General features: G+C 42.2%; 1 protein-coding gene across 1 annotated transcript in view; it reads left to right on the forward strand.

The window, feature by feature from the left end:
• The window catches only part of GREB1 (growth regulating estrogen receptor binding 1), a 207,629-nt gene that overhangs the window by 127,603 nt on the left and 55,616 nt on the right, over nt 1-24,410 (forward strand). Inside the window, exons 21-23 of the mRNA XM_069728105.1 lie at nt 1,910-1,999; nt 4,045-4,628; nt 18,489-18,591. Of these exons, the coding sequence (XP_069584206.1) occupies nt 1,910-1,999; nt 4,045-4,628; nt 18,489-18,591 (777 nt within the window). The remainder of the gene's footprint in view (nt 1-1,909; nt 2,000-4,044; nt 4,629-18,488; nt 18,592-24,410) is intronic.

The following is a 24,410-nucleotide window of genomic DNA, read 5'->3' on the forward strand; positions in this document are numbered from 1 at the left end:
GCAGTCCATGGGTTCTGTTGTTAGGGGGCAATTAGCAACCACATGTCCAGGTTCTTGGCACCGCCAACACGTAATGACTGTGGCACGAGGTAACCTTGGAGCCAGTTTAGGGGACACAGGTCTGTGGTCACTCTCTTTCCGAGACAACCCCTCAGCACGGACTCGGTCCGGTCTTGTCCCAGTGGAGGGCCGTGGACTTTTCTCAGACTTTTGAGCTGGCGGAGCCTTACGTGACAGCCGAAGTGGAGCAGTGTCCCGTATAAAGTCCTGGGTGGCCTTATATCGCTCTATCAGACCTACAACCTGGTCTAGGGTACCCGGGTCCCCTTGACCCACCCAACGCTGTATGGCTGCTGGCAGAGCCCTTACCAGTCGGTCGACCACCACCCTCTCCACTATCTGACTTGTGGTTAAAGTCTCAGGTTGGAGCCACCGTTTCACAAGCTGCAGTAAGTCAAAAATCTGAGACCGGGCAGGCTGGGCTTCCACAAAAGTCCAAGAAAACACCCGTTGAGCTTTCACATAAGTATTAACCCCCAGTCGGGCAAGGATCTCACCTTTTAGCTTGGAATAGTCCTGGGCATCCTCCCGACTGAGGTCAAAGTAGGCCTTTAGCGCGTCACCCCTCAAGAACGGAGCCACAACTTCAGCCCACTGTGCTGCTGGCAGATTCTCCCGTTCTGCCGTGCGCTCATAGATGGTGAGGAAAACTTCCACGTCATCTTCCGGATTCAATTTCCTTAAAGCGGAGCAGACCTTGTCTCGGGCATCGCGACGTTCTGGGGTCGGTGCTGGAGGTGCCTCACGCAGGGCTGTAATTTGCTGCAGCAACAGGTTATTCGTTTGTTGCTGTTGTTGCTGTGTGAGGACCAGCTGCCTCAGGATCTCCTCCATTTTGTCTGTAGGCCTGAATTGTAATGTAGCAGGCTTAATAACAGACATGCAAATGATGTTGGGGTATGCCTTAATTCACACTGCCCGCATTCTCCACCAAATGTGATGTAGCGATGTCCTTGCTGTGCAGTGAATAGGCAGTGACCCATATAAAGTTCAAATAAAGTCTTGTTTATTTCACAGCATACTCACAAACCGAAAACATAAGCAGCAAGTCCTTCAGTATGCAGCCGGGAAAAGTAAAGACAGTCCACAATCCATTGCTGTGAGCATATTACACCACCGTGTACGCTGGGGTGTCAGGCTTTTCAGGCTCTGCCAGGCCCGTGTTGCTCCACAGGGAAAGAGCTCCTCATAAGCCTCCTGCTAGGTCTGACTCCCAGACCAACACTGACACACCCAAACTCTCTTGCAGGTTTTTTTTTTCTATCCTCCAGATTCTATGGCCATGGGCCACTATAAGATCTGGGCTGGAGGAAACGGACCGGCCCCACTACCTTCCTGCAGTCCGTTTCAAAAATAAAAGCCCATACCAGGTTTTCCTGAATAATTTCTGGGTCAAATAACTTGATCCAGTTCACACTCACTTTTATTCTTCCCTGTGTCTCACAGGCAAACCTGCTGTGAGCACAGGGCACTCCAGCGGATCTAATATGCTTCTAAGCACATCCTGGGGGATACATAGCGACCCTCGCATATGACACCGGTCACTGCCTTACACCTGATAAATAAAGACATGGTAAAATAGCTAAATTTGCTTTAGTTCCTAACGCCCAGAATGAATGCAAGGGTGAGGGTCAATGGTGAAATGACCCACACTGGTTCTGTGCCTTCATATGAAACATACATCATCCTTTGTTGTTGGAGTATGTTACATAATGGATGATGAGGAAATGTTTGTCATTAGACACTAGATCATTAATTGTTCGCTTGTTCTGTAAGTCAATGGGATAATGGCTTTTGGCATCAGATAAATATTTATATATTTTTTTTTCATTTCCCTCCATTGAATAAGGGTCTAATTCGGATAAACGAAGCCCTGGTAAAAGACAAAGATCTTCATCAGACGATTCTGCCTCTTCATCACTGTCTTCAAAAGCCTCAGGTAAGATCCTGTCATAATGGATTAGGGAATGTTCAGGCTGCTTGCTGCTCCATCATTGTCAGAAGAGAAGGTTGGGGGTTGTAGCTAAATAAACAGCTGTGTCTATAGAAAAGAAGTCAATGACTAGACACGTGTAATAGTTCACTCCAGGGTTTAGAGGCTTTTCCATAATACCAAAGTATTTCTATGAAATAAGAAGAGTGAAGGGGGTAGTGGAAGGGTAAAAAGAGCAAAGCTGAGGACGACAAAACTCTATGGTGGTACTGCTGTTCTGTGTGCTCTGTAACCTTTGTGCGGCACCACAGTGCTGTAAAGGGCTTGTCCGGCCTTAGGCTACAAGTGTGCAGTTACTCTGTGTGACTGCAAACTAATGAATCCTCACATTGTCAGGATTCTCCGGTGCCAGTGCCGGGAGCGGGCAGTGATGTGACTGCAAGAATGTGATTTGCATACTTCCGTACATATTCTGACTAAAGGTATGCAGCATCGTTCAATTCCCGTGCATTGAACAAGTCTAGTTGGGATGTTACTGCATGTATGTAAATTGCATTCTTGAGCCTGCCATTCCCGGCGCCATTATCGTTTACTATTTATGGGCCAACCTCCACGATTTCATTAGAGATTTGTAGGGTAAATGTTGTAGTATTGTCCAGTCTTCATCCTGCTTCTCCTTCTCCTACCCTAATTGATATTATACAATTTAAAGGGAACCTGTCACCCCGAAAATCGCGGGTGAGGTAAGCCCACCGGCTTCAGGGGCTTATCTACAGCATTCTGGAATGCTGTAGATAAGCCCCCGATGTATCCTGAAAGATGAGAAAAAGAGGTTAGATTATACTCACCCAGGGGCGGTCCCGCTGTTGGTCCGGGTCCGGCGCCTCCCATCTTCATCAGATGACATCCTCCTCTGGTATTCTTGCTGCGGCTCCGGCGCAGGTGTACTTTGTCTGCTCTGTTGAGGGCAGAGCAAAGTATTGCAGTGCGCAGGCGCTGGGCCTCTCTGACCTTTCCCGGCACCTGCGCACTGAAGTACTTTGCTCTGCCCTCAACAGGGCAGACAAAGTACGCCTGCGCTGGAGCCGCAGCAAGAATACCAGAGGAGGATGTCATCTGATGAAGATGGGAGGTGCCGGACCAACAGCGGGAACGCCCCTGGGTGAGTATAATCTAACATCTTTTTCTCATCTTTTAGGATACATCAGGGGCTTATCTACAGCATTACAGAATGCTGTAGATAAGCCCCTGATGCCGGTGGGCTTAGCTGACCCGCAATTTTCGGGGTGACAGGTTCCCTTTAACTCATTTGTCCCCCAAATTATACCCTTGATTGCATAGCATATTTATTGGTCAAGAAAATTGCCAGAATTATTGAGAATAATTGTTGTCTCGAGTTTTATTTAATCTAATAAATTTATGGCTTTAATGTTTTTTTTTTTCTTTCTGGTTTGCTATATATGGTCCCTTAAGGTCATAGGTAATCTTGCCTTTAGTTGTCTTTAGATTACAGCATGTAGGCCCTGTTTCGCTAATGCTGATGTTTCGTACAGCAGACTTAATGATGAGTGTGCAGGAATAACATACACAAAATTCATTGAGAGACTACACTTAATGATCTTATTAGAAATGCTGTTCCAAGTTAAGGACTGGAGTAACATTTGTGGCATAAGAAAGGCCCACCACTTATCATAAATATGATGGGCCGGTGAAGGCCCATTCTGCCTTGCCTTGTCGATTCAGCACTTCTGCTCAAAACTGGTTGGAAAACTGCAAAAGTTGCCAAATGTTTGCACAACCTCAAGTTGCACATTTTTTTTCCACTATTGAAACTGTTTTACGCCAGTTTTCTGGTGTAAAAATGTTCCTGTATTGGCCTCAGAAAGTCCCTAGAGTTCCATACTATCCTCTTTGTGCCCTTCTATTAGTGGAGAATATATCCAACACACAGAGACACATTTTGGCCCATAAATCCCTATTGCTGGATTTAGGATATAACTACCGTATCCTCTCTAGGTATAAAATGTGGATTCTTCTTCTTTAATTATTAGGTTCAGTTGTCAACAGTGAATCGTCATTTTCTGCGATGGTGGATGACAACTCCAAACCAACACAGCAGTCCAGAGTCTCCAACAGTGAGAGCTGTGCCACAGGAAAACCTAAATTGTCACCTGATAATAGTGTGAAGAAACAATTTGTCATTGCCTGTGATCAACCGGACAGTAACAGCCTCAGCCACACAGTGAAGAACAACCAAAGCTCGGCATCAACACCGTCTTCGACTTCATCCTCTTATGTCCACAGTTCAGCGAGCCTACAGATCTCACAGTGTGCTTTGGCCAAGGCCTATAAACAGCCTCCTGTGGTGTTCCTTCCAAAACTGGTGCACGACATCATCACCTCCACTGACAGCAGCGGACTCTCCAAGTCGTCGTCTTTTCTGCCACGTTGTGATGTCTCTTGGGCCAGTTCTTTCCGTCCACTGCTAAGTAAGACGATGACTTGCACGGAGCAGTCGTTGTATTACCGTCAATGGACTGTACCCAAACCGAGCCATATGGACTACTGCAATGTCAATGAGGGTAGAATGGACACCTTCCATCCAAGGAGGCTGCTTCTCAGTGGACCACCACAGGTATGAGACCACAGCCAGAAATTGTGTATTTTGATTGGATTAAAATATAAAGTCTTCTACTTCTGTAAGGCCATGCCGAAGTCTTTGGGTTGGTTGGTCCTGAGCACTGGACCCTACACTATTTTCCCCAGAGCAATGAGTCAATGAGAACCCATGACTCTTGCTCTGGTGGACTTGAGCAGACCATGTACTACACAGAAGGCTGTTCATCTGCTGGGACATATATAGTATTACATTCCTACAGGGGAAATACCAGGGAAGCTCAATCTTCCTACAGGTGCTTTAAGTAAATTCTGCCCTATGTTTCAGTCTATGTTCTATTTACTAGGACTGACGTTTCTTCTGCCTGTCTAAAAAAAACAACATAACAAACGATAGATGAAGTAATTTACAACATATTTATTAAAAGATGCATACTTCTTAAAAAAAATTGTTTCCTTTGGATCTGTCAGAAAGTCAGAAAATAAATTCATGCCTACTATGACTAGGCGTAGATATTCTATTTTCTGGGTGTCTTCTTAAGAAAGCAGTCTAGAGATTACAGACAATACCCATGCAGCTTTCAAACTTGTTAAGTTACAATAAATATCATAAATTTAGATATGGCAAGAGTGAGGATTTGTGATCCTGGAATGAAGATTAGAGGTGTTCGGCTACCTTGCACTATGACACTCCGCACCATAATCCGGACCGGTGTGACGGTCTCTTCTGAAGTTCTGAAGGCCTCTTAATGGTGTTGCCCAAGTGGTGTCCAGGCTAATCTTTGGCTATAATTGCATTCAGTACAAAACGGGACTCATCGCTGAAGAGGACAGACTTCCAATCCAACCTCCATTGCGGCCTCCAGTCTGCATCTGGAGAATGGGGGCAACGGCATGAAGAGGCCTTCATGAGAGTACATCACACTGGTCCTACTCCTGGGATTATCGTGTGGGGTGGTATAATGTATGGTAGTTGGACTCCTGTAGTCTTCATTCCAGGTACACTAACATCTCGGCGGTACGTTGATTTGATCTTTGCAACCAGTGGTACGGTCATTTCTCCTCGGTGTCTAGGGAGCTTTTTTTCACCATGACAATGCCAGTCCGCATGTTGCTCATGCTACTGTGAGCAGCTTTTGTGGACTAAGCGTGCTACCGCGGCCTGCAGCGTCTCCAGACTTGTCTCCCATCGAGCACACCTGGGATGTCATTGGTCGTCAATTACAAAGAAGCTGCCAGCAGTGGATGTTAATGATTTGGTCAAGTGCATTCAACGTGATAGAACATTCCTCAGACGGCCATTAAAACCCTTATTGATAGCAGCCAAAGCTGTAAATGCAGGGATTTCTGCACAAGATGCTCATACTCCATACTAAATAAATCCAGACGTTTTGAAAATTTTGCTTCAATTTCTTCATTATTTGCATATTATTATCATGTCTATCCATCCTGTGATTTCCATAATTCCTCGACTTTTTCTTCTTCTCGTTGAAATTTCATTTTTGTGGAAGTGTATTTATCTCAGAGCTAGATTATGTATGAATGTATGTAACTATCTGTCTATCATCTAGGTACTATCTGTTGTAAAATTGTAGTAGCATCGTACGTAGTGAAGAGGTAGTGACCCACAAAGTTCCAACACAAAAGTCTCTTTAATGTGTTTCCTCACAGCATTAAAGTCCAATTCACACAAATGCATAAGTAGCATGGACAACTTGCATCACTGTATACGCTGCGGGTGTCAGGCTATTCAGCTGCCCTGGGTGCTGGCTCCGGTGGCCTGTGCCTCCATGCACTCAGCCAGTGCTCTGCAGGCCTCTGCTCTGCACATCAGCACACACCAGACTGACACTGACGTGCACCTCACACACCTGACACACCTATATCTCTTACTGCAGGGCTTTTAACACACACAGACCTGTTGCCTTCAGCCACATGGAAAACCCGGATCGGAAATTCGTGACTCCCATGAACACCTATGGACTTCATCCATCTGCATGCACAACCTGGGGAGCACAAACAGCGCCCCCTAGCTGTAACAGGGGTCAGTGCCTCACACTGTGTATACACTGTGTGCAGAATTATTAGGCACGTTGTATTTTAGAGGATTATTTTTATTATTAATCAACAACTATGTTCTCAATCAACCCAAAAGACTCATAAATATCAAAGCTTAATATTTTTGGAAGTTGGAGTGTTTTTTTTTTTTTAGATTTGGCTATCTTAGGAGGATATCTGTTTGTACAGGTAACTATTGCTGTGCAGAATTATAATGCAACTTAATAAAAACCAAATATATTCCCATCTCACTTGTTTATTTTCACCAGGTAAACCAACACAACTGCACAAAATGTAGAAATAAACATTTCTGACATGCAAAAACAAACCCCCCAAAAATTAGTGACCAATATAGTCACCTTTCTTTATGATGACACTCAACAGCCTTCCATCCATAAATTCTGTCAGTTGCTTGAACTGTTTACGATGAACATTGCGTGCAGCAGCCACCCCAGCCTCCCAGACACTGTTCCGAGAGGTGGACTGTTTTCCCTCCCTGTAGATCTCACATTTTATGAGGGACCACAGGTTCTCTATGGGGTTCAGATCAGGCCAGCCACCCTGTGGAGTAGTTGGAGGCATGTGATGGAGCATTGTCCTGCATGAAAATCATGTTTTTCATGAACGATACCGACTTCTTCCTGTACCACTGCTTGAAGAAGTTGTCTTTCAGAAACTGGCAGTAGGTCTGGGAGTTGAGCTTCACTCCATCCTCAACCTGAAAAGGTCCCACAAGTTCAACATCTTTGATACCAGCCCATACCAGTACCCCACATCCACCTTTCCGGTGTCTGAGTTGGAGTGGAGCTCTCTGCCCTTTACTGATCCAGCCTCTGGCCCATCCATCTGGCCCATCAAGAGTCACTCTCATTTCATCAGTCCATAAAACCTTTGAAAAGTCAGTCTTAAGATATTTCTTGGCCCAGTCTTGATGTTTTATCTTATGTTTCTTGTTCAGAGGTGGTCGTTTTTCAGCCTTCCTTAACTTGGCCATGTCCCTGAGTATGGCACACCTAGCGCTTTTGGTTACTCCAGTAACATTGCAGCTCTGAAATATGGCAAAACTGTTGGCAAATGACATCTTGGCAGCTTCATGCTTGATTTTCTTCAATTCATGGGCAGTTATTTTGCGCTTTTTTTGCCCAACATGCTTATTGCGACCCTGTTGGCTATTTGCCATGAAACGCTTGATTGTTCGGTGATCACGCTTCAAAAGTTTCAAGTCTGCTGCATCCCTCTACAAGACATCTCACAATTTTGGACTTTTCAGGACCCGTCAAATCTCTCTTCTGATCCATTTTGCCAAAGGAAAGGAAGTTGCCTAATAATTAAGCACACCTTATATAGGGTTTTGATGTCATTAGACAACACCCCTCCTCATTACAGAGATGCACATCACCTGATTTACTTAATTGGTAGTTGGCTCTCAAACATGAACAGCTTGGAGTAGGACAACATGTATAAAAAGTATCATGTGATCAAAATACAAGGTGCCTAATAATTCTGCACACAGTGTATGTTACCATCGGTGTTATTGCATGTAAATGTGTGTATGAATGTTTGAATATGGAGCGCCCGCTAGGGCCGTGGGGTACAAGGGCCAGGTCCGAAGGTTCTTCAGGGGGTTGTCACAGAAGCTGTGACCCGGTCCGTGGCCCTAGGCGTCCAATAAAAGCGAAATGACAGGAGAATGGGAATAAAGTTTATAGGGGATTTGTTCGTGATGCCACCTGTGGTGTTCGGCAATAGAGAAATGGCCAACGCTGCGGTTCAAGTCCACTGGGGTAGTTTGGTGACGCAGAAGAGTTGTTACAGCTCTCCACGGGTAGAGCTAGGCCCCAGGGCAGTTAAAGAGTTAAAGTCAATGATGTTGAATGTTGCAGTGCAGGGCAGGTTACGCAGTAAATAATTCTGAGGACACAGTAGGGTGCAGTTTTCACACTTTACTCACAGTTCTTAGAAGTAGTCCCCAGCCGGGTGCTGTATCCTCCGGGTAGGTGGTCCAGCCAGCTCTCAGGTAATTTGGGGTTCACTTTCCCAAGACTCCCTTTCTTATGTTCCTTCCCTGGCCGTCTCTCTTTGCTGGCTTCGCCCTCCTGCCCTGCGCCTCACACACAGTGTCCCAAGCCAGCAGCCTCGGATCCTGTCAGGCGACGTCCTCCTGGTTCCCTTGATCCTATGTGGCTGTGGCACATTCAGATACCGCAGCCTCCGGTTTGCTAGCTGATCCTTGTAGTTCGTCCACTAGTCTGGGGGCCGGTTCCCCGCACTGCGACCTGGACCTTCCACCCGACTACGGTCAGCGTGGATTTGAGCACCACAGGTGGATTCCTCACTTCCCAGGCCCCAAGGACCCCTTCCTTCCTGCTAGCAGCTTCTCTCTTCACATCTGCTCTCCTCAACTCCTCCCCACTCGAGTCCTGACTCACTGACTTCCAGAATCTTCCTGACTCCTCCTACTAACTAACTTTCCCTCCAATTGTCACTCTCTCCACCCACACCCTCTACCTAGTTCCCCCCTCCAGCCTGAGATGGGCCCCTCCCTCAATAGGGTCTGCCCATATCTCCTGGCCTGGAGTGGTGTTGGATGCTAGTGTGTGAGTCTCGGGTAGTGCCTCCTCCTTACCCAAAAGCCGAGTACCACACCTCTGGCTGAGGTGCAGTACTTCTGTGTTGACTGGACCCTCAGGGGAGCCACACATGTACATGTAGGTATGTAATTGAGTGTATAAATGTATATATGTTTATATGTCTCTATGTATGTGTATATGTGTATATGTGTACAGTGCCTCGTGAAAGTATTCGGCCCCCTTGAACTTTTCAACCTTTTCCCACATATCATGCTTCAAATATAAAGATACCAAATGTAAATTTTGGTGAAGAATCAACAACAAGTGGAACACAATTGTGAAGTTGAACAAAATTTATTGGCTATTTTACATTTTTGTGGAAATTCAAAAACTGAAAAGTGGGGCGTGCAATATTATTTGGCCCCTTTAACTTAATACTTTGTTGTGCCACCTTTTGCTGCGATTACAGCTGTAAGTCGTTTGGGGTATGTCTCTATCAGTTTTGTACATTGAGAGACTGACATTCTTGCCCATTCTTCCTTGGCAAACAGCTCAAGCTCAGTGAGGTTTGATGGAGATCGTTTGTGAACAGCAGTTTTCAGCTCTTTCGACAGATTCTCGATTGGATTGAGGTCTGGACTTTGGCTTGGCCATTCTAACACCTAGATACGTTTATTTGTGAACCATTCCATTGTAGATTTTGCTTTATGTTTGGGATCATTGTCTTGTTGGAAGACAAATCTCCATCCCAGTCTCAGGTCTTTTGCAGACTCCAACAGGTTTTGTTCAAGAATGGTCCTGTATTTGGCTCCATCCATCTTCTATCAATTTTAACCATCTTCCCTGTCCCTGCTGAAGAAAAGCAGGCCCAAACCATGATGCTGCCACCACCATGTTTGACAGTTGGGATGGTGTGTTCAGGGCGATGAGCTGTGTTGCCTTTACACCAAACATATCGTTTGGCATTGTTACCAAAAAGTTTGATTTTGGTTTCATCTGACCAGAGCACCTTCTTCCACATGTTTGGTGTGTCTCCCAGGTGGCTTGTTGGAAACTTTAAACAACACTTTTTATGGATATCTTTGAGAAATGGCTTTCTTCTTGCCACTCTTCCATAAAGGCCAGATTTGTGCAGTGTACGACTGATTGTTGTCCTATGGAGAGACTGCCCCACCTCTGCTGTAGATCTCTGCAGTTCATCTAGAGTGATCATGGGCCTCTTGGCTGCATCTCTGACCAGTCTTCTCCTTGTTTGAGATGAAAGTTTGGAGGGAAGGCCGGGTCTTGGTAGATTTGCAGTGGTATGATACTCCTTCCATTTCAATATGATCGCTTGCACAGTGCTCCTTGGGATGTTTAAAGTTTTGGAAATCATTTTGTATCTAAATCCGGCTTTAAACTTCTCCACAACAGTATCACGGACCTGCCTGTTGTATTCGTTGGTCTTCATAATGCTCTCTGTGCTTCAAGCAGAACCCTGAGACTATCACAGAGCAGGTACATTTATACGGAGACTTGATTACACACAGGTGGATTATATTTATCATCATTAGTCATTTAGGACAACATTGGATCATTCAGAGATCCACAATAAACTTCTGGAGTGAGCTTGCTGCACTGAAAGTAAAGGGGCCGTATAGCACGCCCCACTTTTCAGTTTTTGGATTTCCACAAAAATTTAAAATAACCAATAAATTTTGTTCAAGTTCACAATTGTGTTCCACTTGTTGATTCTTCACCAAAAATTACATTTGGTATCTTTATGTTTGAAACATGATATGTGGGAAAAGGTTGAAAAGTTCAAGGGAGCCGAATACTTTCGCAAGGCACTGTATATCTGAAATGTGGGTATGATCTTGTATGTTTTGTATTTTTGTGTATGTGTCTAATGTTTATTTCTGTGTGTTTATTATTTGTGTGTACAGTGAAGGAAATAATTATTTGATCCCTTGCTGATGTTGTAAGTTTGCTCACTGACAAAGACAAGAACAGTCTATAATTTTAAGGGTAAGTTAATTTTAACATTGAGAGATAGAATATCAAAAATAAAATCCAGAAAATCACATTGTATAAATTATATGAATCTATTTGCATTTGCAGTGAGAAATAAGTATTTGATCCCTCTGGCAAACGAGACTTAATACTTGGTGGCAAAACCCTTGTTGGCAAGCACAGCAGTCAGATGTTTTTTGTAGTTGGATGATGAGGTTTGCGCACATGTCAAGAGGAATTTGGGTCCACTCCTCTTTCAGATCATCTCTAAATCATTAAGATTTTGAGGCTTTCGCTTGGCAACTCGGAGCTTCAACTCCCTCCATACGTTTTCTATGGAATTAAGGTCTGGAGACTGGCTAGGCCACTCCATGACCTTAATGTGCTTGTTTTCAAGTCACTCCTTTGTTGCTTTGGCTGTATGTTTTGGGTCATTGTCGTCCTGGAAGACCCATCCACGAACCATTTTTAATGTCCTGGCGGAGAGAAAGAGGTTGCCACTCAGAATTTTACAGTACATGGCTTCATCCATTCTCCCATTGATGTGGTGAAGTAGTCCTGTGCCCTTAGCAGAGAAACACCCCCAAATCATAATGTTTCCACCTCCATGCTTGACAGTGGGGACAGTGTTCTTCGGGTCATAGGCATTTCTCTTCCTCCAAACACCTTGAGTTGAGTTAATGCCAAAGACCTCAAGTTTTGTCTCATCTGACCACAGCACCTTCTCACAATCACTCACAGAATCATCCAGGTGTTCATTCGAAAACTTCAGACGGGCCTGCACATCTGCCTTCTTTAGCAGGGGGACTTTGCGGGCACTGCAGAATTATAAACCTTTACAGCGTAATGCGTTTCCAATGTATTTCTTGGTGACTCCTGTCCGAGCTGCCTTGAGATCTTTAACAAGTTCCCCCCATGTAGTTTTAGGCTGATCTCTCACCTTCCTCATGATCAAGGATACCTCACGAGGTGAGATTTTGCATGGTGCCCCAGATCGATGTCGATTGACAGTCATTTTGTATTTCTTCCATTTTTTTACTTTTGCACCAACAGTTGTTTCCTTCTCACCCAGCGTCTTACTTATAGTTTTTGTTGGCAGATATGCAACAGATACAGATTTATTTGTGTGCAAATATCTGTGTGGATAAAAGTTGGATTACCTCATATAATCTACTCTCACAAGTTTCTTCTGCGACCAAACTATGTAACAGGTTGTGGGCCCAGCATAGAAGACAAAAAGGACTTGGTGAATGCAAAAGAATACTTCAGAGTAATTCTCTCCAAACAAGTAGACAAATAAATTAAAGATGAGCAGCAGTTCAGAGCTGAGACTCACTGTAGCTAAGCTGAAGATTGAGAACTATCAGTTATGGAAGTTCAAAGTGGAGATGTTATTATCTAAAAATGATTTATGGGAGGTAATCACTACAGACAGATCCAATGATAATAATCAGACATGGGATAAGAAAAACGGACAAGCAAGAGCTACTATCAGCTTATTAGTGGAGGATGACCAGTTAATCCACATAAGGAATGAGAATACAGCAAAGGGAATGTGGGAAGCACTGAGAAAGCTACATGAAAGATCCAGCTTAAATCAAAACAAACAAGAAAAAAGAATAGCATGCACAAAAGAAGGGATCACCATGCAAATAGTAGCAAAATATAACAATTTTATTGTAACACCACACAAAAACACTACAAAAATCGTGTCCAGACCCAGAATAAGGTCAACCACGGTGCCCCCCTATATATGCAAAAAGCTGCCTGGTCAATCTATATATACAAGGGAATGGCAGATGGCAATAAAAGGGGAGTAGACACCGGGCACAGAAGCTTCCCCTTTTATTGCCATCTGCCATTTTCATCCTGTTACTATTGCCAGGAATGCTGCCTTGGACACCTGTCTCATTCTATCAGGTTGTATAGGTTACCTCACCTTGTTCAGGTTGTTCTCTATAGGGCTCTATAGGGGTCTTTTTTGTATGAGGGAATTACTATTCTTTAGTGGATCCCTTGTATATATAGATTGACCAGGCAGCTTTTTGCATATATAGGGGGGCACCGTGGTTGACCTTATTCTGGGTCTGGTCTTTATTTTTGTACTTTGTAGTGCAATTTTAATTGTTTTTACAATTTGTGTAGTGTTTTTGTGTGGTGTTACAATAAAATTGTTATATTTTGCTACTATTTGCATGGTGATCCCTTCTTTTGTGCATGCTATTCTTTTCTTGTTTGTTGTTCTTGTTGCATGTTGAAGGTGATCCCGGGCGGCGGTGCCTGCCTATACTCTGTTGTTCATCCAGCTTAAATCACAAACTATTCCTGCTAAGAAAACTTTACAAGATGAGATTAAGTGCAAGGAAAGACATGCAGGAGCATATAAACTCCATGATGAAGGTGGTAACACAGCTGAGATCAGTCGGTAAAGACATTAAGGAAAGCCATATAGCAGCAATATTATTGTGCAGTTTATCAGATTTATACACTGCTCTGATAAATGCAGTAGAGACAAGACCTGAAGCAGACATTACACTAGAGTTTGTAAAGACCAGACTTATACATGAATATCATAGAAGGAAAGAGCAAGCAAATTATTCCAATGAAAGGGTTGGTGAAAATGCTCCTAAAGCGACAGACAAGAAGCCCCATAATACAGAGTCAAGAGAATGTTTCAGATGTAAGACAAAAAAGGGACATTTAAAGAAAGACTGTACTATATGGAAAGCAGAACAACAGAAATTACACCAAAAGGAGAATAAACAGAAAGTAGAAAGCACAATTTCTAACCCACATGCAGATCACTGGAATGGTACATTAAGGGTACCGTCACACTATAACATTTCGATCGCTACGACGGTACGATTCGTGACGTTCCAGCGATATCGTTACGATATCGCTGTGTCTGACACGCAGCAGCGATCAGGGATCCTGCTGAGAATCGTACGTCGTAGCAGATCGTTTAGAACTTTCTTTCATCGCTGGATCTCCCGCTGTCATCGCTAGATCGGTGTGTGTGACACCGATCTAGCGATCTAGCGATGCGATCCAGCGATGCGTTCGCTTGTAACCAGGGTAAACATCGGGTAACTAAGCGCAGGGCCGCGCTTAGTTACCCGATGTTTACCCTGGTTACAAGCGTTAAACTAAAAAAAAACAAACAGCACATACTTACATTCTGGTGTCCGTCAGGTCCCTTGCCGTCTGCTTCCCGCACTGTGACTGCCGGCCGTAAAGTGAAAGCAGAGCACAGCGGCTGTGCTTTCACTTTCACTTTACGGCCGGCAGTCACTGAGTGCGGGAAGCAGACGGCAAGGGACCTGACGGACACCAGAATGTAAGTATGTGCTGTTTGTTTTTTTTAGTTTTACGCTTGTAACCAGGGTAAACATCGGGTTACTAAGCACGGTCCTGCGCTTAGTTACCCGATGTTTACCCTGGTTACCCAGGGACCTCGGCATCGTTGGTTGCTGGAGAGCTGTCTGTGTGACAGCTCCCCAGCGACCACACTACGATTTACCTACGATCACAGCCAGGTCATATCGCTGGTCGTGATCGTAGGTAAATCGTATAGTGTGACGGTACCCTAAGTCATCGTCAGGCTGGTTTATTGACTCAAGAGTAACAAGTCACATGACTAGTGATAACAGCTTCTTTACTGAACTTGATGAAAATAGGAAGGAAGCAATTTATCTTGCAGATGGGAGTAAAATAACCGCAGAAGGTATTGGACAATGAATGCTAATCTGTCCTGATAGATTTGGGCATAGTTCAAAATTACTAGTAAAGGATGTGTTATATGTTCCAGGACTAGAAGGAGGATTGTTATCTGTAAAGCGTCTGACAACCAACGGACTTACTGTAAAATTCAAAGATGATAATTGTACATTCATAGCGGGAGATTAGGTAATGTAAAGGCAGGTGAACAAGTATATCATCTAGACACATTAAAGGAACAGATGAAGTTATGTACACATGATCACAAGAATAGTATTCATGTGTGGCATGGGTGTCTACAGCACAGACATCCTGAGAGTATAATGGCATTACAAAAGAAGAATTTGACAAAAGACCTATTAATATCTGATTGCTCAATTACCGTAAAATGTGAATGTTGTATAAAATCTAAAGCTACAAGAGTATACCTAAAGAGAGTGAGACAAAAAGCATAAGACAACTTGACTTGGTACATACTGATGTATGTGGACCCATGAAAGTGACCACGTCAGGAGGTAATAGATATATGGTGACCTTCATAGATGACTACTCAAGATTTACAGTCATGTACTTGATAAAGAACAAAATTGAAGTGTTTGAAAAATTAGAAGACTATGTGACAAAGTCAAATAACAAGTTTCAGAGGAAGCCAATCATCGTCAGAAATAATAATGGAGGTGAATTTACAGGACGCCAAATAGAAAACTACTCAAGACAGAATGGAATAGAGCATCAAAAGACTGTTCCATTCACACCTGAACAGAACCGGGTAGCAGAAAGGAAAAACAGAACTCTGACTGAAATGATTAGATGTATGCTAACAGACTCCAAACTACCAGAGAAATACTGGGGTGAAGCAGCAATGACAGATACTTATCTGCAAAACAGACTATTTTAAAGAAAACTGAAAAAAAAAACATATGAACTGTGACAAGGCAAGAAACCAAGTGTGAATCATTTGAGAGTTTTTATTTAAAAAGTTTTTGTGTTTATTCCAGAAGAAAAACGCTCCAAAGTTTAAAGCAGAGCCATTGAAGGAATATTTGTCGGATATAGTGACAATTGCAAAGGATACAGAATCCTAGATTCCAACACAGACAGAATCACAGTGAGTAACATTCATTGAAAATCTAAATTATGAAATAATGACATCACTGGAAATGAAAAATGAGGGAAACGACAGTGATATAACTGTAGGAACAGCTGATGAGAAAGAAGTGGAAATCAATGAAAATCAAAAAACTGAAAGTCAAGAAATACAGCTCCATACAGACACAGAATCAAGACGCTCAATAAGAGAAATCAAGGGAAGTCACCTCAACGTCTTTCATACAATACTGACAGGACTACCAAAGAAAAAAAAAGGCTATAGGATATAAATGGGTTTTTAAAGTAAAATACCAAGCAGACGGCACAGCTGATTGATACCGAGCAAGACTTGTAACTAAAAGCTATTGTAAGAAATATGGAGAAGACTATGATGAGACATTTGCTCCAGTTGCCAAATACACCACAATCAGAACTTTGTTTGCAGTTGCATCAATGAAACAAATGCAGTTGAAACATCTGGATGTAAAGGCAGCATTTCTGAATGGAGACTTAACAGAAGACATTTACATGGAACAAGCCGTAAGATGCAAAGGAAACCAAATATAAAAAGGAATGATAAAAGGAAACCAAACATGGTTTGTAAGCTATGGAAAAGTATATATTGCTTAAAACAAGCCGCTACAGCGTGGAATGATAAAATCACAGAAGTACTCATAAATGAACATTTTCAAAGAAGCAAAGCGGATCCTTATCCATATACTGTACAAAGAGACTGACAGACAGATGGATCTATGTGCTGATATATGTGAACGATATTTTAGTTTGTTTTGAAAAAGAAAGGGATGAAGCGGAGATAGTGAAAACTTTGGATCAACACTTCAAGATCAAAGATCTGGGAAATGTGAAACAGTACCTAGGAATACAGATGGAAAGAGAAGACGGGAGTTTCCTTCTTAATCAAAATCACATGATTCAAGACATAATCGAAACATTTGGATTGAAAGATGCAAAACCAGTAAAGTCTCCAATGGAAACCAACTATCTGAAGGAAATAAATAGTGAACAGAATCTGTAATGAATAAACTGAAACTACCTGCAAGTGACAAATGCATTTTAACCCATTATCTACCAATGTCTTTTTTTGGGGACGCCTAATCTTTTGCGAATTAATTCACATAATTTATACAATGTCATTTTCTGGATTTTATTTTTGATGTTCTATCTCTCAATGTTAAAATTAACCTACCCTTAAAGGGAACCTGTCACCCCCAAATTCGATGGGCGTCATGGTCCGGGGCCTCCCTTCTTCATAGGATGACGTCCTCTTCTGGTCTTCACGCTGCGGCTCCGGGGCAGGTGTACTTTGTAAAGTACTGCAGTGCGCAGGCACCGGGCCTCTCTGACCTTTCCCGGCGCCTGCACACTGCAGTACTTTACTCTGTGCTCAACAGGGCAGACAAAGTACGCCTGCGCCGGAGACACAGCGAGAAGACAAGAAGAGGACGTCATCGTAAGAGGCCCCGGACCGGACCGTGACACCCATTGGACCGGACCGGGACCGCCCCTGGGTGAGTATAATCTAAACTCTTTTTCTCATCTTTCAGAATTTATCGGGGGCTTATCTACAGCATTACAGAATGTGTATATGTGTATATGTATACGTACGTATATGTTTGTGTGTATACATGTGTATGTAATGTGTATATGTACTATATGTGTATGTGTCAATATACTGTATATGTGTATGTGTCAGTATATATGCATATGTAATGTGTATGTGTACATTCTTGTATATTTGTATATTTGCATACTGCATTTCTGTACACTGGTATGTCTGTTGGTCTTTGCTGATATTACAACAGCTATATGTGGCCCTTAGGATTTTTTGCTCTGTGGCTCTATGATTACTTGTTTAGTTCCATTATTCATAATTTTTAAGAGATTAAAGATCTAAAGAAATACACAATAACTTCCCATCACTTATGAAATATCAACGTTTACAGCAAACAACCAGGGGTGTAAATACAAGAGGTGCAGAGGGTGCAATCGCACCCGGGCCCTGGTGCCTAGGGGGCCCTAAAAGTCCCTTTGGCCTATAGAAAAGACTATTGCTATTAAAGATTCAAAATATTTGGGGGCCCTGTTGGAGCTTTCGCATCAGGGCCCATGAGTTTCAAGTTACACCACCTCAAACAACATAAAATAAAGGCCTATATTTGTCTTTGCTTCTAAAAGGCGGATAGGAAATTGGAATATTCCCCTGTGACAGCGGGCCGGTGTATGCGCAAACAAATTGTATGTTTCCAGCTGGATCTTTAATGAACTTTAAAATGTGTTTAATTAGTGCAGAACATGTGGTGAATGAATCCCTAACGAGGCCTGCAAGCTGCTAATATTAGTATCCCGAGTTAATTGCACAGATTGTGCAGTATCACAGGCCACGATGACTACAATGAGGCACGATATTAATGCACTGCTGTCCTCTCCTCTAGGTGGGGAAGACGGGCGCTTATCTGCAGTTCTTAAGCGTCTTGTCGAGAATGCTCGTTAGGCTGACAGAGGTGGATGTGTACGACGAGGAGGAGATTAATACCAGTAAGTTCTGGAACTAAGCTGTGACATCTGTCTATCTGCAAAACAACCAGTCTGGCCCGCACCTCCTAACAGAATGAGCCAAGTGTGAACAGGTGCAAGCGGCTGTGACCATATGATATGCAAACCAAAGAATACGGCAGCCTCTGTGTGCACCGAGATAGATACAAACATTCAATATATGAATGGTGAGCTACATTACTGCCATATAGACCATACTTGTAAAATGTGGGTACTTAGCGCACAAATTAGCCAATTCCTGTGTGCCCACCAGCCAGGATGTGGAGTTATTAACTGTATATCTGGCTGAATACTCCTCCTCACAGTCTAAGACTGTTTTAAATCAGTCCTGGATCCTAACTTCCCTTAAAAAATCTAGTCTTTGAGCCAGGAGAGGTTAGTTCATGTTTAATAGTGTAAGTTCAAATGAAAAAATAAATATGTTCCTTGTGATGGCTGGAGGGCGCCCACACAATCTCATATCTATCTCATATCTATCTATCCATCTATCTCATATCTATCTATCTCATATCTATCCCATTTCTATCTATCTATATGTTCCTTGTGATGGCTGGTGGGCACCCATACAAATTGGAAATAATGCATTCATACATTCATTGTTTTTATATTTTATTTTATCTATCTATCTAACTATCTATCTATCTATCTATCTATCTATCTATCTATCTATCTATCTCATATCTATCTATCTATCTATCTATCTCATATCTATCTATCTATCTATCTATCTCATATCTATCTATCTATCTATCTATCTATCTCATATCTATCTATCTATCTATCTATCTCATATCTATCTATCTATCTCATCTATCTATCTATCAATCTATCTATCTATCTATCTATCTATCTATCTATCTATCTATCTATCTATCTCCTATCTATCTATCTATCTATCTATCTATCTATCTCATATCTATCTATCTATCTATCTATCTCCTATCTATCTATCTATCTATCTATCTATCTACAGTTAGGTCCATATATATTTGGACAGAGACAACATTTTTCTAATTTTGGTTATAGACATTACCACAATGAATTTTAAACAAAACAATTCAGATGCAGTTGAAGTTCAGACTTTCAGCTTTCATTTGAGGGTATCCACATTAAAATTGGATGAAGGGTTTAGGAGTTTCAGCTCCTTAACATGTGCCACCCTGTTTTAAAAGGGACCAAAAGTAATTGGACAGATTCAATAATTTTAAATAAAATGTTCATTTCTAGTACTTGGTTGAATACCCTTTGTTGGCAATGACTGCCTGAAGTCTTGAACTCATGGACATCACCAGACGCTGTGTTTCCTCCTTTTTGATGCTCTGCCAGGCCTTCACTGCGGTGGTTTTCAGTTGCTGTTTGTTTGTGGGCCTTTCTGTCTGAAGTTTAGTCTTTAACAAGTGAAATGCTGCTCAATTGGGTTGAGATCAGGTGACTGACTTGGCCATTCAAGAATATTCCACTTCTTTGCTTTAATAAACTCCTGGGTTGCGTTGGTTTTATGTTTTGGGTCATTGTCCATCTGTAGTACGAAACGACGACCAATCAGTTTGGCTGCATTTGGCTGGATCTGAGCACAGATTATGGCGGCTCTGAATACCTCAGAATTCATTCTTCTGTCCTGTGTCACATCATCAATAAACACTAGTGACCCAGTGCCACTGGCAGCCATGCATGCCCGCGCCATCACACTGCCTCCGCTGTGTCTTACAGATGATGTGGTATGCTTTGGATCATGAGCTGTACCACGCCTTCGCCATACTTTTCTCTTTCCATCATTCTGGTAGAGGTTGGTCTTGGTTTCATCTGTCCAAAGAATGTTCTTCCAGAACTGTGCGGCTTTTTTAGATGTTTTTTAGCAAAGTCCAGTCTAGCCTTTTTATTCTTGATGCTTATGAGTGGCTGCACCGTGCAGTGAACCCTCTGTATTTATTTTCATGCAGTCTTCTCTTTATGGTAGATTTGGATATTGATACGCCGACCTCCTGGAGAGTGTTGTTCACTTGGTTGGCTGTTGTGAAGTGGTTTCTCTTCACCATGGAGATTATTCTGCGATCATCCACCACTGTTGTCTTCCGTGGGCGCCCAGGTTTTTTTGCATTGATGAGTTCACCAGTGCTTTCTTTCTTTCTCAGGATGTACCAAACTGTAGATGTTGCCACTCCTAATATTATAAATAGCAATTTCTTGGATGGGTTTTTTCTGTTTTCGCAGCTGAAGGATGGCTTGTTTCACCTGCATGGAGAGCTCCTTTACCGCATGTTTACTTCACAGCAAAACCTTCCAAATGCAGCACCACCCCTCAAATCAACTCCAGGCCTTTTATCTGCTTAATTGAGAATGATATAATGAAGGGATTGCCCACACCTGTCCATGAAATAGCCTTGGAGTCAATTGTCCAATTACTTTTGGTCCCTTTAAAAACACGGTGGCACATGTTAATGAGCTGAAACTTCTAAACCCTTCATCCAATTTTAATGTGGATACCCTCAAATGAAAGCAGAATGTCTGATCTTCAACTGCATCTGAATTGTTTTGTTTAAAATTCATTGTGGTAATGTCTATAACCAAAATTAGAAAAATGTTGTCTCTGTCCAAATATATATGGACCTAACTGTATCTATCTATCTATCTATCTATCTCCAATCTATCTATCTATCTATCTATCTATCTATCTATCTATCTATCTATCTATCTATCTATCTCATATCTATCTATCTATCTCCTATATATCTATCTATCTCATATCTATCTATCTATCTATCTATCTATCTATGTATCTATCTATCTCATATCTATCTATCTATCTACTGTATCTATCATCTATATATCTATCTATCTATCTATCTCATATCTATCTATCTCATATCTATCTATCTATCTATCTATCTCATATCTATCTATCTATCTATCTATCTCATATCTATCTATCTATCTATCTATCTATCTATGTATCTATCTATCTCATATCTATCTATCTATCTATCTACTGTATCTATCATCTATCTATCTACTGTATCTATCATCTATCTATCTATCTATCATCTATCTATCTATCTATCTCATATCTATCTATCTATCTCATATCTATCTATCTATCTATCTATCTATCTATCTCATATCTATCTATCTATCTATCTATCTATCTATCTATCTCATATCTATCTATCTATCTATCTCATATCTATCTATCTATCTATCTATCTATCTATCTATCTATCTATCTATCTATCTATCTCATATCTATCTATCTATCTATCTATCTATCTATCTCATATCTATCTATCTATCTCATATCTATCTATCTATCTATCTATCTATCTCATATCTATCTATCTATCTATCTCATATCAAATTCAAATTCAAATTCAAATGAGCTTTATTGGCAGGACTAAGTACATGTTAGCATTGCCAAAGCATATGGTAAAAATACGGGGGTGGGGGAGGGGGGGCATATAGAGGTCCAGGGAATATCAAATTCCTTTTAGAGGATAGGGGATGTTTCCAGGGTGGGGTATAGGAGTCCATGACATATCAGGCTCTTTAGTCGGGGGATAGGGATATGTCCAGTGTTGGGGTACGGGAGTCCATGACATATCAGGCTCCTCTTAGTCTGTGGCAGGCACTGACATATTCCGCTGCTACGGCCACTGCACTTTCCTCTTCCCCCAGTATTATCGGCAGTTTCTCTTCCTCCTCCTTGGAGGTGAAGTCTGGGAGGAGATCAGACAGTCTCTTGAAGTGAGTGTCCCTCACTGCGGAGTATTTGGGGCACCTCAGCAGGAAGTGGGCCTCATCCTCCACGGCCTCCTGGGGGCACTGCTGGCAGAGTCTGTTCTCTCGAGGCTTGTAGTTCTGTCGGTGCCGCCCGGATTCGATGAGTAGGCTGTGGGCGCTCAGTCTGTACCGGCTCAGGATCTGTCGATCTTTGGGGTTTTCTAGTTTCTCTAGATATGGGGCCAGTTTGTACTCCCTCTGTAGATTCCGGTATATTGTCAGTTTCTGGGATTTGTTTATGTCGTTCCTCCAGATGCTGAGATATTCCTCTTTGACTTTGTGTACCATTTTCTGGATTTCACCTTTTGTCAGGCCATGGAGGTTGATGGCTTGGTCAGACTGGCTTTGGGTACTTTTCCTTGGGAGGCTTCCTGAGGCTTCCTGGTGTAGGAAGGCTTTGTGATGGTAGGAGCTGGGACTGCTACTTTGTAGATGAGCCTTGAATGACAGCGCCTTCTTCTTTATTGCGATGTGTAGTGGGAATCTGCCCAGCTCTGCTCGGCAGGCGCTATTTGATGTGCTCCGATGGACTTGGAGAAGATGCTTGCAGAACTCTAGGTGGAATATTTCTGTCGGCCCAGCGTCCCACTTTGACCAGTTTGGGTATGAGACTGGGCCCCAGACCTCACTACCGTATAGAAGAATTGGGGCAATGATGGAGTCAAAAATTTTTAGCCATACGGTTACTGGTGCCTTGAGGTGGTACAGACGCCTTCTGATGGCATAGAAGGCTTTGGATGCCTTGTCTTTTAGTGACTCTATGGCTTGCTTGAAGCTCCCTGACTGGCTGAGTTCTAGGCCCAAGTAGGTGTACCTGTTGGTTTCAGTAAGTGGACGGTTGTCAATCATAAAGGTAGGATTGCCAGTGGGTTTCTGCTTTCTTTTCTGGAACACCATGATATTAGTTTTTTTCTCGTTGATTGGCAGTGCCCATGTGCTGCTGAAGGTCTCTAGGATTTTCATATCTATCTATCTATCTATCTATCTATCTATCTATCTATCTATCTATCTATCTATCTATCTACTGTATCTATCATCTATCTATCTATCTATCTCCTATCTATCTATCTATCTATCTCCTATCTATCTATATATCTATCTATCTATCTATCTATCTATCTCATATCTATCTATCTATCTCATATCTATCTATCTATCTATCTATCTATCTATCTCATATCTATCTATCTCCTATCTATCTATCTATCTATCTATCTATCTATCTATCTATCTATCTATCTATCTATATCATATCTATCTATCTATCTATCTATCTCATATCTATCTATCTATCTATCTATCTATCTCATATCTATCTATCTATCTATCTCATATCTAGCTATCTATCTATCTATCTATCTATCTCATATCTATCTATCTATCTATCTATCTATCTATCTATCTATCTATCTATCTCATATCTATCTATCATCTATCTATCTATCTATCTATCTATCTATCTATCTATCTATCTATCTATCTCATATCTATCTATCTATCTCATATCTATCTATCTATCTATCTATCTATCTATCTATCTATCTATCTCCTATCTATCTATCTATCTCCTATCTATCTATCTATCTATCTATCTATCTATCTATCTATCTATCTATCTATCTATCTCATATCTATCAAGATTCAAGATTCAAGATTCAAAGAAGCTTTATTGGCAGGACCAGATACACATCAATTTTGCCAAAGCAAGTGTATAAAGGCAATAGGGATAGGGACTGTGGGGATGTTGGGTAGGAGCTGTAGGGGAGGTGGATGGGGGCAGATCCAGGGTGGGGGCTATAGTCCATGGCATAGGGGAGGTGGATGGGGCAGGTCCAGGGTGGGGGCTATAGTCCATGGCATAGGGGAGGTGGATGGGGCAGGTCCAGGGTGGGGGCTATAGTCCATGGCATAGGGGAGGTGGATGGGGCAGGTCCATTGTGGGAGCTATAGTCCATGGCATAGGGGAGGTGGATGGGGCAGATCCAGGGTGGGGGCTATAGTCCATGGCATCATAGTTCTCTTTCTCG

The sequence above is a fragment of the Ranitomeya imitator genome, chromosome 5 (assembly GCF_032444005.1).
Source record: "Ranitomeya imitator isolate aRanImi1 chromosome 5, aRanImi1.pri, whole genome shotgun sequence".
Lineage (NCBI taxonomy): Eukaryota > Metazoa > Chordata > Amphibia > Anura > Dendrobatidae > Ranitomeya > Ranitomeya imitator.